At 42.9% G+C, this 16,639-nt stretch overlaps 1 protein-coding gene across 1 annotated transcript in view; it reads left to right on the forward strand.

The window, feature by feature from the left end:
* The window catches only part of MNAT1 (MNAT1 component of CDK activating kinase), a 206,665-nt gene that overhangs the window by 131,198 nt on the left and 58,828 nt on the right, over positions 1 to 16,639 (forward strand). Inside the window, exon 7 of the mRNA XM_006110770.4 lies at positions 13,200 to 13,321. Within this exon, the coding sequence (XP_006110832.2) occupies positions 13,200 to 13,321 (122 nt within the window). The remainder of the gene's footprint in view (positions 1 to 13,199; positions 13,322 to 16,639) is intronic.

Here is a 16,639-nt window from a genome sequence, read left to right on the forward strand (position 1 = left end):
TAAATGTTGTCCAGACATGATCAGCTTTGTTTTCCACATGTCTGAAGTCATCTCCACATGAGCCCCTTGAGCCTTAAAACCAGTACTGCCACTTGGGATCTGATCCAAAACCTGTTAAATCAATGGAAAGTGTACCATTGACTTTGACAGGCTTTGGATCAGTTCCTTGATTCTCTTACTTGGCAGCTGCCGGGCTGTCTCCCGAAAAGTTGTGATAACTTGGTGAAGAAATTAAATTTATTCTTTAATTCCAAGGATCAGGAGGGAGGAAAGCTGTGGCTTTCAGATGTTGAAGTCCTATTGGAAAAGCCTCATTGGCATAGGAATTGTAAACCTGGGAATGGCGGTATGCATTTTGGTTTAACAATTTTTTTGTTTATCTAAAAAGGCTGTGGAAGACAGGGAGGGTTAAGATTAAAATAGTATTAAGTGAGCCCTTGAAATCTATTAGTTTTACTCTCTTTTTTCCCTCTGTGTATTATTGTAGCCATACAAAGTGGTTAATCAGAATCAGAAAGTCATATCAACCTTGTTGACATGGACTTGTTGGTGAGGAATGGGGAGAAAACGGCAAAAATTAGCTATTTGGTGTTCAGGCTGGAATATCGGAAATATTACAGGAACATTTGTTCCATCAGATACTCTACCACATGAAAACAGTTTTTTCAAACTTAAATATTTCTATGAACTTAAAAGTAGAATGTCTAGTACTATAAGGATAAGTGAAATCTATTATAGCTCAGTTTGGGTTTTTTTAAACGTTGCCTCTCTGTGTTTGCATAATAACAAATTAATGTGATAATGCATCAAAAAGACACTGTCTTTTGCATCACTTTGCACTGTGCCAAGAACAGTGAGGCTTTCGACCTTGACTGGGGTTCCAAGACTCGCTGTAATAAAAGTAATAATATTCCAGACGAAGAGACTCCTTAAGTTCCTTTCAACTAGCACAGCATGATACTTATCAGATTGTTTTGAAAGACAGAAACCTTGTGGCTAAAGGAATCCATATAATATGATTCCAGGATTGTCACTCTGTGTCGCTCTGAAGACTAGTAGGCCTGGAGAGTCAGTGTGATGTGATGGAAACAGCTCTGAGCATTCCTGAGAACTCTTTGTGTAGAATAGAATCTGGTTGAATCATCACTGGAATTTGTGGTCTCTTACTGTCCAGCATTTTAGTTCTGAGCCTTTTTTTGTATTCATGAGACTTTATAAATTACACCCAGACAAAAGCCTGGGCTTTCAGTTGCCATTATACATACAAATTAGGAATGTTAGCATATGGTCATGTAAACGATGAACCAATAAGCCTGGGCTTATCGGTTAATTCTGACTACTACACTCCCTCCTTGCTGCCTGTGGGTGGGGGGTGGGGGGGAGGACGGGACAGGGGACAATGAGGTAGAGTCCCAGCTGGCTCTCCATGAGCACTGAATCCTGTGCAGAGGGTAAGGGGGGCAGTTGGGAATCAGTATACACAGGAAGCGGCTTTCAAACTGGCTCCCCGCACATATCAGCTCCCATGAAGCCACCCACCCCCCACCCCGCCTGCACTGCTGCCTCTATCAGCCAGTCTGTGTGGGGAGCCAATTTTTAATCTGAGGCAGCAGGCTGGGTGGCAGGGGGCTCTGCCCCCAAGGACATTTGAATAATCGTGTAACCATTCAGATTTGTTGTGGTTACACGATTATTAAATTAAACAACATCTAACATCCCTAATACAAATAACAGTACTTCACTCTGACTAAAGGGAAACTAGCATGTAGAATTGTAGATTACTATTTCCATTATTAAATACAGGGAAAACACTCAGCTAATATGATAATACAGGGGCCATGTAAGTATCTAGACAGATTAATTAGTGAAAACACCTGTTGCATCATCATGCGCAGCCATCTGCTAATGAAAAAATGTGCCCTATTGAGACAAATTTTTTGACCCAAGCACCTTTGCTTTCTGCCACTTTTCCCAGATAGCTCTGTAATATAATATAGCTCTCTTCTTTCTTGGTTGTAACTCTATCTGTTCGTAAGTCGGACCCCATTCATTTACATTTGACCACGCTGTTCTTAAGCACGGATCGCGCATTTGTAGCTTGGGGATGTGCTTAATGGGAGGTTGGTCGTAAGGAAGAATGGTTGTAAATCGATGTGTTCGTAACTCGGGGACTACCTGTATTAACATAAGATATTTATTTTAAAAGTAGCTGATCCTATGTCTCATTAACTTAAAATATAGCGTACATGAGCAGACAGTTCCACAAAAATTCCTTGCAATGCAAACTTTAGGTAAAAGTTATGAGGCTGAAACACACATTAATTCAAATTAACAAAATTTTTGTGGTTTCATAAACTCCAAAATATAATGGATAACCACAGTGCCCAAATTAAACTCTGGCGGGGGGAAGAATTTTCTTGAAAGATAAGTATGGGGAGAGGAGACAGGAAAATCTGTTGTCTTTGTTCTTGGAAGCGATTTCTTTCACCATTTGGATACTGTCATTTTCTTATACACAAACATTACAGCATCCAAGGGGAATTGGAAACACTTACCCATGACCACAAAATCATATTCTAGGTCCATCAAGATAAAGTAATGCAAAAGGAGAATCTTGGAGCCTACAGCTTTCAGTCTGATTTTAAATTCCTTCTAATGCTGAAACAGGCATACTGCTAAATTCCACCTAGAGCGTGGACTCTGCATTTAAAAATCTTACCTCTCAGAAGTGTAAATTGCTATGAATTGGTAATACACTAACAGCACTTGCCTCTAGTGATCTCTGTCCAGTTGTAAAGTGGCTTCCATTTTGTTCCCCCTTGAGCCTCATCTAGGTTGTTCTCCAAGCCCAAATATTTGACAATTTCCATGTACTTGATGTCTCAACCTAACAGATTAATATATTGATCTGGGTGTAATCTAGGACTGAAGGGTGTTTGATAGGAACCTAGTTTCATCTAGGTCAGTGTTTCTTAAACTGTGTTCCGCGGCACATCGGTGTGCCACAAGGCAGTCGGAGGTGTGCCGCGGAGAACAACAGAGTTCGAAATGGCAGCTCCTAAAAAGGGCAGGCAACTTTTTTTTTAACCCCTCAATAACTTTCCCCAACCCCTTTTTGGTGTTCCCCATAAAAAAAAATATTGTTTGGTATTCCTCAGTCTTAATTGAGGGTCCGTTCTCCACTTTCACCAATGAAGAGCAAGCCCAGATCTCCCTCCATCTGGGTCCTTTATTTGTTTAGAGCAGCAAGTGTCTCTGTGATCGCTTTAATTAGTCACCTCCTGGCTTCACGTTTTTAGCCTTGCTGTTTTCCTCGCCCCAAACAGGCTCCAGTCTCCATTCATACACACACTCTTCTCACAGGGTGGAAAGCAGCGTAGAGTAAATTACAGAATTTAAAAAGCAAAGTAGCTCAAAGTTACAACGATTACAAAGTTGCAAAGTTGAACAATCATGGAGTTTAAAATAAGTTGCTGAACTTAAAAAGCAAAGCAGCTGAAAGTTACAAAGAAACAATTACAAAGCTTCAAAGCTGAATAGTTACAAAGATACCTTCCAAAGCCCAGCAACTGACTGAGAACAACTCCTAACTTGAACACAGCTTTCCATTACATTATAAAGCAGGTATTATCAGTGACCTAGTCTTCCTAGGGGTTCTGAAAGATGTGGACATGTGTATAGTAGGTGCTTCTGTGATTGTTTCAGGCCCTTCAATGGCTACTGTGGTGACATCGGGCTTGCTACAAAGCTGTGGATTTATGGAACTACACTTATACCTACTCTGTTGTATGGAAGCGAAATGTGGGTGTTGAGGAAGGCAAAAGAAAACTGGACTGAATGTTTTCTGATTTTCACCACCTAAGTCAGCTGCTTTATTATCAACTGACCGAGAACAATTCCTATCTTAATCATCTCCAGATCATGAGTAATAGAGGGTATGTAGTCATTCGAACTTGCAAATGAAGCCTGGGATTTAAATATACCGGGCTTCATTTGCATGTTCCTGGGTGCCGCCATTTTTAAATGCCCGGTAGTTCGAACTACCTTCCCGCAGTTACATGCAGCATGGGCTAGGTAGTTGTAATTAAAGCTCCTAATTCCTAATGTAGTCAGCAGCAGGTTTTGTCATTTTCTAAGTCATGTGTTGCCAGGACCTTGTAGTTTAATGGATTTCTACAAAATCTGTGTGTAAATCAAGTAGCTCTAACTTAAAGGGTAATAGCTCAGGCGAAGGCTTTACACAATATTTCCTGCCCCTTGGTCACCCAAATTACGGTGACCACCCAAAGGTGGATGTCGTGCCTCCGCACAGCCACACCAATATCTCAATTGTCTCAACAACTTCTGGATTTCCCATACTTGTATCCTGTTTACAATAACAAGATACCTATCAATATCAAAACAGTAATCAGAGGATAGTACTCAGAGGAATTAACAATAAAATTGTAACTAACAATACAAATCTATATCAATAACAAAGGGTATGTCTACACTACCCCGCTAGTTCGAACTAGCGGGGTAATGTATGCATACCGCACTTGCTAATGAAGCCCGGGATTTGAATTTCCCGGGCTTCATTAGCATAAGCGGGGAGCCGCCATTTTTAAATCCCCGCTGCTTCGAACCCCGTGTAGCGCGGCTACACGGGGCTCGAACTAGGTAGTTCGGACTAGGGTCCTATTCCGAACTACCGGTACTCCTCGTGAAACGGGGTTCGAAGCAGCGGGGATTTAAAAATGGCGGCTCCCCGCTTATGCTAATGAAGCCCGGGAAATTCAAATCCCGGGCTTCATTAGCAAGTGCGGTATGCATACATTACCCTCCTAGTTCGAACTAGGAGGGTAGTGTAGACATACCCAAAATGATAAGCAAAGGAACTAACAATAAACCTGATGTATCGGGGACCAAAGGATTTTGAACAGAGGTGGAGATGGATGTGTGATTGATAATTTTGTGGGAGATGCGGGAATAGGGAGAGGATGAGGAGTTTTCCCTGCCTAGTGTAGTATCCTCTCTTTCCCCAAATATAATACACAACAATGCTAGCATAGGGACACCCATCACAAGACAGAAATAGAACATGGGGCATGGACTTTGTTGTGACACTAGGACCATGATATTTCTGTTGCTCTTCAGCTGGTACCATCTGACCTAATGTTCTGTAAGATAAAAACCTGCAAAAACCTTAAGCATTTTAAAAACTGCAAAACTTAAGCATCATAGACACTGGGTTATCGTAGAACATAAGAATGGCAATACTGGGTCAGACCAAGGGTCCAGTACCCTGTCTGCTGACAGGTGTCCTAGAGGGAGTGAATTGAACAGGTACTGACCAAGCGATCTCTCTCCTGCCATCCATCTCCACCCTCTGACAAACAGAAGCTAGCGACACCATTCCTTACCCATACTGACTAATAGCCACTGATGGACTTAATCTCCATGAATTTATCTAGTTCTCTTTAAACCCTGTTATAGTCCTAGCCTTCACAACCTCCTCAGGCAAGGAGTTCCACAGATTGACTATGTGCTGTGTGAAGAAGAACTTCTTTTTATTTGTTTTAAAACTGCTGCCCATTAGTTTCATTTGGTGGCCCCCTTGTTCTTGTATTATGGGAACAAGTAAATAACCTTTCCTTATTCACTTTCTCCACACCACTCGTGATTTTATATACCTCTATCATATCCGCCACTTAGTCTCCTCTTTTTCCAAGCTGAAGAGTCCCAGTCTTTTTAATCTCTCCTCATACGGGACCCGTTCCAAACCCCTAATCATTTTGTTTCCCTTCTCTGGACCTTTTCTAGTGCCAGTATATCTTTTTTGAGATGAGGAGACCACATTTGTACGCAGTATTCAAGATGTGGGCGTACCATGGATTTATATAAGGGCAATAAGATATTCTCTGTCTTATTCTCTATCCCTTTTTTAATGATTCCTAACGTCCTGTTTGCTTTTTTGACTGCCGCTGCACACTGCGTGAATGTCTTCAGAGAACTATCCACGATGACTCCAAGATCTCTTTCCTGATTAGTTGTGGCTAAATTAGCCCCCATCATATTATATGTATAGTTGGGGTTATGTTTTCCAATGTGCATTACTTTAAATTTATTCAAATTAAATTTCATTTGCCATTTTGTTGCCCAATCATTTAGATTTGTGAGATCTTTTTGAAATTCTTCACAGTCTGCTTTGGTCTTAACTACCTTGAGCACTTTAGTATCATCTGCAAACTTTGCCACTTCACTATTTACCCCTTTCTCCAGATGATTTATGAATAAGTTGAATAGGATTGGTCCTAGGACTGACCCTTGAGGAAAACCACTATTTACCGCTCTCCATTCTGAAAATTTACCATTTATATCTACCCTTTGTTTCCTGTCTTTTAACCAGTTCTTAGTCCATGAAAGGATCTTCCCTCTTATCCCATGACAACTTAATTTATGTAAGAGCCTTTGGTGAGGGATCTTGTCAAAGGCTTTCTGGAAATCTAAGTACACTATATCTACTGGATCCCCTTTGTCCATATGTTTGTTGACCCCTTCAAAGAACTCTAATAGATTAGTAAACATGATTTCCCTTTACAGAAACCATGTTGACTTTTGCCCAACAAAGTGTGTTTTTCTATGTGTCTGACAATTTTATTCCTTACTATAGTTTCAACTTCTTTGTCTGATACTAACGTTAGACTTACTGGTCTGTAATTGCCGGGATCGCCTGTAGAGCCCTTGTTAAATATTGGCATTAAATTAGTTATCTTCCAGTCATTGGGTACAGAAACTGATTTAAAGGATTGGTTACAAACCATAGTTAATAGTTCCACAATTTCACATTTGAGTTCTTTCAGAACTCTTGGGTGAATGCTATCTGGTCTCAGTGACTTGTTACTGTTATGTTTATCAATTAATTCCAAAACCTCTTCTCATGACACTTCAATATGTGACAAGTCCTCAGATTTGTCACCTACATACTATGGGTCAGGTTTGGGAATCTCCCTAACAGCCTCAGCCGTGAAGACTGAAGCAAAGAATTCATTTAATTTCTCATCAATGACTTTATCGTCTTTAAGTGCTTCTTTTGTATTTCTATCGTCCAGGGGCCCCACTGGTGGTTTAGCAGGCTTCCTGCGTCTGATGTACTTAAAAACATTTTATTATTACCTTTTGAGTTTTTGGCTAGCTGTTCTTCAAACTCCTTTTTGGCTTTTCTTATTACATTTTTACACTTAATTTGGCAGTGTTTATGCTCCTTTCTATTTCTACTAAAAAATGCAAAACTTAAGCATCATAGACACTGGATTATCGTAGGGAGGAGCTTGGACCCAGGATGGTTCCTCCTACATGCTTAAGCTGTTCTTGGTGGACCCACTTCCCATGGGGGCCTGGGTCAGTTTGGAACACTGTATCACTCCCCCAATGAAACCGCCCCTGGGGCCCATAGGTCAACATCCTTGGTCTGTGCCCAGAGGAGGAGGAGGGGGAACTTTGCCACCTTCCCCTCCACTGTGGATTTGGGTGGGGGGCTCTTCCCTTTTCCCAAATAGCAACATTGTATCCAAAATTTGGAAGGGAAAGCAGGCATATCGGGGTTCCCACATGCTCTCTACCCCATGGCATCCCTTTCCTCTAGTGTACCTGAAAGGGGGAGCAGGCATATTGGGATTTTACATCCCTGCTGTCCACCCTGCATGTTACAGGAAGGTTGAACAACAACTGCCAGCACAGCCTTCAGAGCAACATGGAGAAGGTGCCTTTCCCAGATCTTTTCTTGCTTGTGCTTTGACTTCTGTGCCAGGAACTGGGCAGAGCTTCTGTAGACACCAGTTGATGTTTTAGTGGTATTTTCTGACCTGCGGGAGGCACCTGGCAAAGCTTATGATGGGTAAGGGGAAGAGGAGGAAAAGGCAGAGTCAAAGCATGAGGAGTACTCAGGCATGGCAGACTTGATTGACTGATATTGCTCAATACACTCAGTGTAGCTGTTGATGCCTCCTATGTAGACTGGTGCTTCTGGCACAGGGTCCCAAGAAGAAACTGGTGGGATCACATAGTTATGTAGACCTGGGATGACCAGCAAGGAGTTGAGAACTTAACTCCAGAAATGCATCTTTCCTCCGGCAACGTGAGCCGCTTGCCTGCTACCTTCTAGTATAGAAGAGAAATGCATGAGAGCTCCCTTACCAGTCCAGAAGCAGGTTGGTCAGTGATCTGGAAGCTGTCTGCCCCAGACTGCTAGAGGTCCATTGTGGTTTACCTGAAGGTGGTGGGCATAAAAGATATTCTTGAGGTGCTCGCTGGCTTTGAGAGATTGCGTTTTCCAGGCATTGCCAGAATCACTGATGAAACTCATGAGCCCATAGTTTGCCTTTCTCGAGGAGCACAAATACATAAATTGCAAAAGGTACCTGCCCATTGTTACACAGACCTATGAGGCGACCACAGGTTAACTTGTGAATGTCAGGAATGAAGAGCTCTGGCTTTACGTTAATGGACAGGCTGGGACACATTTTCCAGTAAGTGACAGTGTCAGAAATGGAGTTACTGTCCCACTGTTACTCTGGAGAAGCCCACATATCTACTCCCTTTTGCCCTGGCTTATGAAACTGTGCCCTGATTTCAGAAGCCCTGGCAAAAGACTGTTTTATTGACACCTCTTGAAGTATAAATAGTGCTTGAGGCTACGTCTACACTGCAGGCTTCTTATGAAAGAAGCCTCTTGCGCAAGAGCTTTTGCGCAAAAACTTCTTGCGCAAGAGCACGTCCACACCTCAAAGCGCATCGCAAAAGTGATGTGCTTTTGCGCAAGAGAGCGTCCACACTGCAGGGACGCACTTGAGCAAGAAAGCTCTGATGGCCATTCACAGAATGGCCATCAGAGCACCTGTGCTTTTTCCCTCTGGAGTGTCCACGCTTGCCTTTTTGCACAATAGGTGTAGTGTAAAAGGGAGTTATGCCTCGTAGAAGGAGCTTTACCTACACCAGCAAAAGCCCTCTGTTCTGCCATTTTACTGCTGATTTACTTGTGCAAAAGCACATTTGAGGCATGGACACTGTAGGTTTTTGCGCAAAACCTGTCATTTTTGCGCAAAAACCTTGCAGCGTAGATGTAGCCTGAATGTGTTTTTGGTGGATTGAAACTATTTTGGAGATGGTTATGAACCTGTTGGGATGCTAGTGTTGGCAGGGCTGTCCAGATTACTATGGCTTGCAGTGCTTTTTGCAATGCTTGCAAAGCCAGAGGTGAGCTGTTTCCTCCTGAATGGACCTCTGATAGCCAAGGGCTGATGGTTCGGTGCCCTCTGTCAGAAAGTGCACCTGCCACAGCTGGAGCTGGCTGCACGCAGGCAGCAGAAGTCAGGGGTGCTGTCTGTTCTCATGTTATGGACTTGATGGCCTCAAAGGAACGGGGAATAGCACCTCTGTGAATGCGCTGGTGGAGGGCCAGGGCTAATAGCTGAGGGGTGGGTTTCAGTGCTTGGGATGGGCTGGAGGTTTGATTGCCATGCAGTGTATCTATAAGTGACATGACAGTTTATGAAATGGGGGTGGGTGGGGAATGACTCACAGCAGGTATTCATATAGGGAAGTGATGGAAGCGTGGATTGCTGTACCTAGCTGTATGGAGGATTAGTGTTTTTGCACACTGACTCCTAATTGCTCCTGATCGTGTGTTTACTGTTACTGTTTCAAACACAGATTGTATGATGAGATGACCTAAAGAGTTTTATATATAAACATTTTAAAATAATACAACCTCTCCTCATTGCCAGGCAGGCCAGCTGCTATTATCACACCAAAACACCAGTTACAGCCGAACTTTTGCAAAACAAAAAGTGCGAGCGCGAGCAGTGAAACCAACAAAATAACTCCCTCTCCCTCATTCTTCTTTCCCTTCTTTCCTCATTTGCCCTGAGCTTGATGCCTGGGGAGCAATGTTCCTTCTAATTTTTTTCATCAATGTGTGGAATAAATTTTATGTGCACTGAGGCATGTGCAGATGGGAACCACAGGTAGAAGCACATGCTGCCAGCTGTAGGTGCTCTGCTAATCATCTGGGCAGCATTTAAATCTCTCTTGGTTGGCTGCCCAAGCACCCAGGTTACAGGGAAGACTGCTAAGGAGGGAGGATGGAAGTATCCACAAGGGAGAGGGTCAAAGTGGAGGACTGCATGGAGTTAAGTTCCTCAGCTGCTCATGATGCTTGATTGCATGGGCCACTCGGCCATGGAGTTTTCCAAGCTGTTTCTAGACTACATGCCAGGGTATGTGACAGAGGACTCAGGCCACGGTATGGAAGAAGCAGCAGGAGCTGGTCCTCCTCAAGCCAGGATTGATATCAGCCGCTCAAACAGGTCTCTCTCCTGAGCTCTATTCTCCTCCCTTAGCCATCTTCCCTGTTCTCAGATCCATGAAGCAAGTGTTTGCTTCTGCACTAGAACCTTGTCTTCAGGCTGTGGGGCCAGGCTCAGGTTTTCTCTTGCTTCTCTCCATACCATTTCTTTAGCTGGCAGTCCCCTCTGTTTCTGGTACCAGGCCTGCTTGTTGGCCCTCTCCAAACTTTAACCAGAGGTGTGGTTCTGGTCCCTGGTTTTCCTTTACTCACTCTTTAGCCACCTAATCTACTCCCTGCACTAGTCACTGGTCTGGTAAATTTGCAAAGCTTCCAGCTTCTTCGTTATTTGTATGCTCGTTGCTGGTACTCTTGCTAAAGTTCCTAGTTGTACTGGCTTTGCCCCAGAGATTCACCAAAATGTGGCTGTGCTCCCATGAAAGTTCTTCTCTTTTCACTGTAGTCTGTTGAAGATTTTGGGGAGAGAAAAGATAAAGAAAGTGAGCCCATGGGATTGGTGGGCTCCCTAGGATGAGAGTCAAGTGGAACAAAGCAATAGTGGTGGAATCATGGGTCATGGCTTAATTTGGTCTCTCACGCTGCAGTCCTGCAGGCTCCTTAGATGCAGCATTCAAGCTGTGAGTTAGAGCATTTTGAGCTGGGCTTGAGCCTGAGTCTGCATCTGGTCTTACATTGCAGTGTAGACTTAGGAGGCCTGATTCTTTGTTTCATACACTTATAACTTCCCAAAATATATAGCTTGTCTGAAAGCAAATTTCCTTTTTCAAGGTTTGAGCAAAATACCTCTTAATGTGATAGGATAGGGCTGTGGTGTCTAGCACATGCTAGTGACACATGTGGTTGTTTGGCCAGTTTAGTGTGGCTAGTTGGCTTGAATAATGTGGCTAGTTTGTTATAGCAGTAGCCATTATAGTGACTAATGCTTCAGAACTGGTTGGACACCACAGGGATATGGTGTATTTCCCTCCCGCAAAGTGTAAGTGTGTGTGTGTGTGTGTGTGTGTGTGTGTGTGTGTGTCTAGCTTGCTACAACTATAGATAAATATATACAAATAAAATATAGTAAAGGCTCTCCCTTTGTTTTGGTTGGAAAAGTTAAAAAAGACAAATTGAATATTTGAACACTAAGTTTTCCAAGTGCATCGTTCATAGTGGGTGCCACAGGATGAGAGCAAGTTTTTAAATAAGAACATTGAATGCATTGTATTAATTGACAACTTTAAATGGTAGTGAGACAATGTGTATGCCTTAAAATAGTATGGGGTAGAATCCAAGTTGAGCTTTCAACCTTATTCTTGCATTTCCTGATTTCTTTGAGTGACTGGTTGCTTGGTTTTAACATTGCCTTAATGGTGTTTTTGGCATAGAAATAATAGTATGAAAACCAGGTTGAATTGAATCTACCTTCAGAACTTTATTTGTTGTGGTAAATTCTGCTTTAAAGTGCCGGAACCATATAAGGTATCACCTTAGCAGTACTCCTATGCTGCTGTGCAGTGCAGAGCAAAGGAAATTGAAATGATCCATGCTCATCACATGCCTAATCCATTTGCAGTAGAAAACTTCTTCTCCATTGAGATCTGCACCAAACTGGAAGGCCCCTGACTCTGGCGTAGTTTTCTGTATCACTGATAGTATTTCTCGTGATCTGGCAGTCTTCAGTTTTCTTATCGGCCTTCTGTATGTTTAAGCAAAAGCTTCTAAGCTTGTAATTGAAGGAGGTCTTTCTACCTGTACTACACACATTTGTCATCCTCCATTGATTCCTCATTTAATTTTAACATGATGGGCTAATCTGCGAGCTCTTTGTGCCCTTTGTGAGTAATTACTTACATAAATAGCACCTTTGAATCCATTGAAAGGAGTAAAACATTTGGCAGTGGAAGTCTGGGATATACACAGCCTAGCCCTATGTAACGATTCAACACTTCTGGTTTGAACACAAATACAACGCTACCGTTTCCCTAAATTCCTGCCTTTTGCAGATGGGAAGCTGAATCCCTTTGGGTACCCAGATTGTCTTGGGCTATCAGAGTGGTCTCTGTTCTGCTGTTAGTAATTTTGTCAGTGCTGTAGAATAAAGTAGAAAATTGAAACTTTGTGAAAGATCAACAAAGCAGTGCAGAATACCACACAGCAACATCTGGTTAACTAGGCACTCTCTCTTCTCTTTGACCTTCCTTTCCACCCCCAAATCTCCTGTTTTGAGAGTTTGGAGTGATAGGAGCTTTAAAAAGAATTCTAGCTGTTTGTTTCTCTCTCTGTGGTCTGAAGGCTTTGCAAAAGTCCCATCTGGGATTAAAAAATTTTATTTGTGTGTTTCTCCATTTTTAGCTATGGAACAAATGGGAGTTTGCTGAATGTATCAGTTGTGTTCCATTGTAAAAAGTCTATCGTGAGAGCCATTACATATGGTACCTTCGAAAGCTCTGCAGAGAGAAATTAAAACAACTTCCCTTTCTAATTAGGAGCTTTCAGGAAATCATTGATTACAAAATCTAATACAGTTGCTCAGAAACCTTTCTTTGATATTACTTCCAAATGAAATGTGTATGTAATTTCACCAGTGAGTCTGGAAGCATCTGTACTCTGTTTGTAAGACTGATTTTGCAAAAGTTCTTCCTCTTAGCCCCCTAAAGAATTATAGCTAACAAAATATTAGTTCCATACTATATGTCCCAGTAAGGAATTAAATTTACTATCAGGAAATGGCTAATATAATGAATAATATGTTGTTAATGTGGTGATCAGTCTACCTTCATAAGTGTAAAATTACCCTCCCAACCTCAAAGGAGGAGCCAGCAAAAAACTAATGTCATTTTTTTAAAGATTCATTGTTGTTCCTTTTCAACAGGGTCAGCAAATTTCATTAGCGCCCATCCAAAAACTGGAAGAAGCCCTGTATGAGTATCAACCATTGCACGTTGAGACCTATGGGCCACAAGTTCCAGATATTGAACTTCTGGGAAGGCAGGGGTAAGTTCCACATTAGTAATTGAATCTGTTTCATGGCGTTTTATCTGGGAATGTTACCATCTTTGCTTGGTCAGCAACATATCGTTTTTTTAATATGTTAATGAAATATTAGACTTCCTAGCCAGCCATCGTTTTGTTTGGGTGGATAAGCTAAAAATTTTTGTCCTTTATAGATCTATTGAGAGCTAAACTGGATTGCATTAGTGTTTTTAAGGTTGTCATTGGCAGCCGTTGTGAAGTAGCTGTTCATTTTCAGTTGCACTATATTAAAGAGTAAATAAATAAAAAATTGGGGCTTAATTTACCCAGCAGCAAGCCAGTAAAAATATCAAAGCTGGGCCTTTTGCCATGGAAATGGGTAGATTTACTCACTGACTGCCATTTGCAGTTAAACAACATTTGTGAGAAATGAAGTATAGAGCTTAACTTTGTCAAAGTATAATGCAAGGCTGGCCCAGCAGTTTGGCTGCATTGCTGTATGTGGCCATGTTGGGGGGGGGGGGGGGGAACTTAAGAGCTTGGTGTTCCACGGTAATGGAGACAGAATAGCACAACAGCGGCATGCCTGCTCTCCGCTAAAAAGATTAGAAGCTGAACACCCGCTAAACATGTACACGAACAGCCAGATGGAGAATGTCACTGAGCTGGGTCTGGATGCCTTCAAGGTCATGCACCCTTGCTCCTTCTAGAAGACACATTGCAGAAGAGTGAAAATGTACGACGTCAGGGGGAAGAAACAAAACTAAAAAACCCCTCACAAAACCCCAGACTCAGAATGTGCACACAAGAGACCCCAAGGCCCCGAAATACCAGTGAGAATACAGCTGTGTGGGACCCTCTGGTATGCATCTTAGGTCTGATCCAAAGGGTACTGAAATTCAAGGAAAGAGTCCCAAGCACCTCCAAGACGTGCTGTTGTATTTTTTAGATTAGAAATTACATTCTTCATTCTGGGAGGGCACAGAGGTCTCAAAAAAGGTTTTTAAATACAGTCATTCCTGATGGAATAAGCAATCTAAAACTCAGTGTTGCTAAAAGACCAGCAAGCTTATCTAGAATCGCTTCCTGGTTTTGTTCTCATGTATTCCTGATGCCCAGCATTTCCGTAATCTGATATCAAGTTTATCAGAGCAAATATTCATCTGCTATCCTAACCCTGGTGGACATAGCTGGAGCCACCAGCATTTGCCACCTGTTCAAAATGCAGCTGTGGGGCCTCTGCTGCAGGGGGAGTTCTGAAGATCCCTCAGGCATGGATTAGGGATGTTAGATAGCGTGTAATTGAATAGTTGTGTAACCACATCAAATTTTAGCAGTTACATGACTGTTTGATAGTCCATGGGGGTGGGGCCGGCAGCCAGTGTACTCCCAGCCCCACTCCCTATCAGAGGCAGCAATCTGGGGTGGCAGGTGGGAGCTGCCGTCTGCTGTTCTGTACTGCTGTCTCTGACACAGAGGCAATAGCACAGGATGGCAGCAGGATCTGTCTGGGGAGCTCGGACCCCCGAGGTTGCAGAGCAGCCTCTATCTGCAGCGAGCCCAGGCCTGCCATGGATGGAGGCTGCATCGTAGCATCCTCCCCTGCCCCCCACTGCGTGCTGCTGCCTCTGATAGCAGCAGGGCAGGGGGCAGGTAGCACTTGCTTCTGCCTTCTCCTAACCCCCGCTGCCTCTATAGGAGGCAGCAATGGGGGAAAGCGAATCTGTGGAACTGGCATGCGCAGAGAGCCAGCTTAAAAGCCAGCTCCCTATGCATATTGGCTCCTGCCTGCTCCCCTTTCTCTCTGCACAGGGGTGAGGGGGCAGGCAGATCTGGTGCTGGCTCCCCACAGGCACCGGCTTCCGCCTCCTCCCCACCCCTTGCTGCTTCTGATACAAAGGCAGCAAGGGAGGGGATGCATGTAGTTGATGGGTTTAACCACTAAGCCCAGGTTTATTGGTTAATTGTGTAGTCGTGTATACGTGGATATCCCTACCATGGATGGACCCTCTTAGAAATGAAAATGGGAAAAATTAGTCTTCCATGAGGATGCCCTCTAGGCATTGGCATTTCATGTATAACATGTATCCTGGGTAACTCATGTGCACGGAGATCTAGGAACCTTTCTGTAACAGCTATCTCCATAGTACCTAAGTGTACGTGATGTTTGTTCAGTAGAATTCAGCTTTTTGGAAAGAGAATACCTTCTAAGTACTGCGTGGCTTCAATCTAGCTGCTCATGTTGTCAAGATTTTTCCCATAAAATACTAAGACATGCTTAATGCCTAGAGAAGCAGTCAGCAAGAGTCACTTAACAGAGATGCTCAGAAAGAGGTAGGAGTAGTCCTGGCAGTGTGTGTGGGGGGGGATCTCGCCTCTTCCTGCATGGGATGGCCTTGAGAATGCAATCCCACTTGGCTGCCAAATGCAGGTGATGAAAGAGTTTGAGTGAGTGATTTGGCAGATGTTATCTGCCACATGTGGGGGAACTTTGAGTTCCCCAACGGAGTCCAGAGACCTTCTGTGATTTAAAAATAAATAATGTATCCATCCTGCATCTGCCTTGCTGTTACTCTTCCAGTCTTATTCCACGGGGTATTTTTAATACCTTAGACCATGCAATACCTTACTTCTTTATATATTGGTTTCTGTATTTGCATGAACTCCTGTTCATCCATTGATACATGCTGAACAAATGTGATGTGGCCCCATGGCTGACCTTAGAGACAGCTGCAAACAGCTGGCTTAACGAGGCAGATGAGTTGAGCATAATACATGCTCCTACTAAAGATTTTTAACTTGAACCCTATTACAAAGGTTATATCTAAAAGGAGGAACAGATTCTCTCTCTCTCTCTCTCTCTCTCTCTCTCTCTCTCTCTCTCTCTCTCTCTCTCTCTCTCTCTCTCTCTCTCTCTCTCTCTCTCTCTCTCTCTCTCTCTCTCTCTCTCTCTCAAGTGAATATATTTAATTGGTGTATGGAAATTAGTGACACTTCACTTGGTCAGTCAGATTTCTCAGTTTTATACAGTATAGTCAGTTGTAGACTGCAGTGAAATTTCATGTTCCTATAAAGATATTGTGCATGAAAATTTCAATTTATTGCTTGCTGGACAGTTCCCCCAAAAATGCAGACTTCAGTGTATCCAAACCTCAGGAGCCTAGATTTTTGCAGATACTCTGCCAATCTAGTGTGGAGCCTTTAAATTTACTTCTGGTCGCATCTTTTATTGATTTTTAAGATATTGTTTATTACCTTCAAAGCACACAACGGGATGGATCCATCAAATATTCTCGTCTTAACCTCATATTTTCCACAACACTCACATCAATCTTCAGA

This window comes from Pelodiscus sinensis, chromosome 5 (genome assembly GCF_052426305.1).
Source record: "Pelodiscus sinensis isolate ZL-2025 chromosome 5, ASM5242630v1, whole genome shotgun sequence".
NCBI classification, from domain to species: Eukaryota; Metazoa; Chordata; order Testudines; family Trionychidae; genus Pelodiscus; species Pelodiscus sinensis.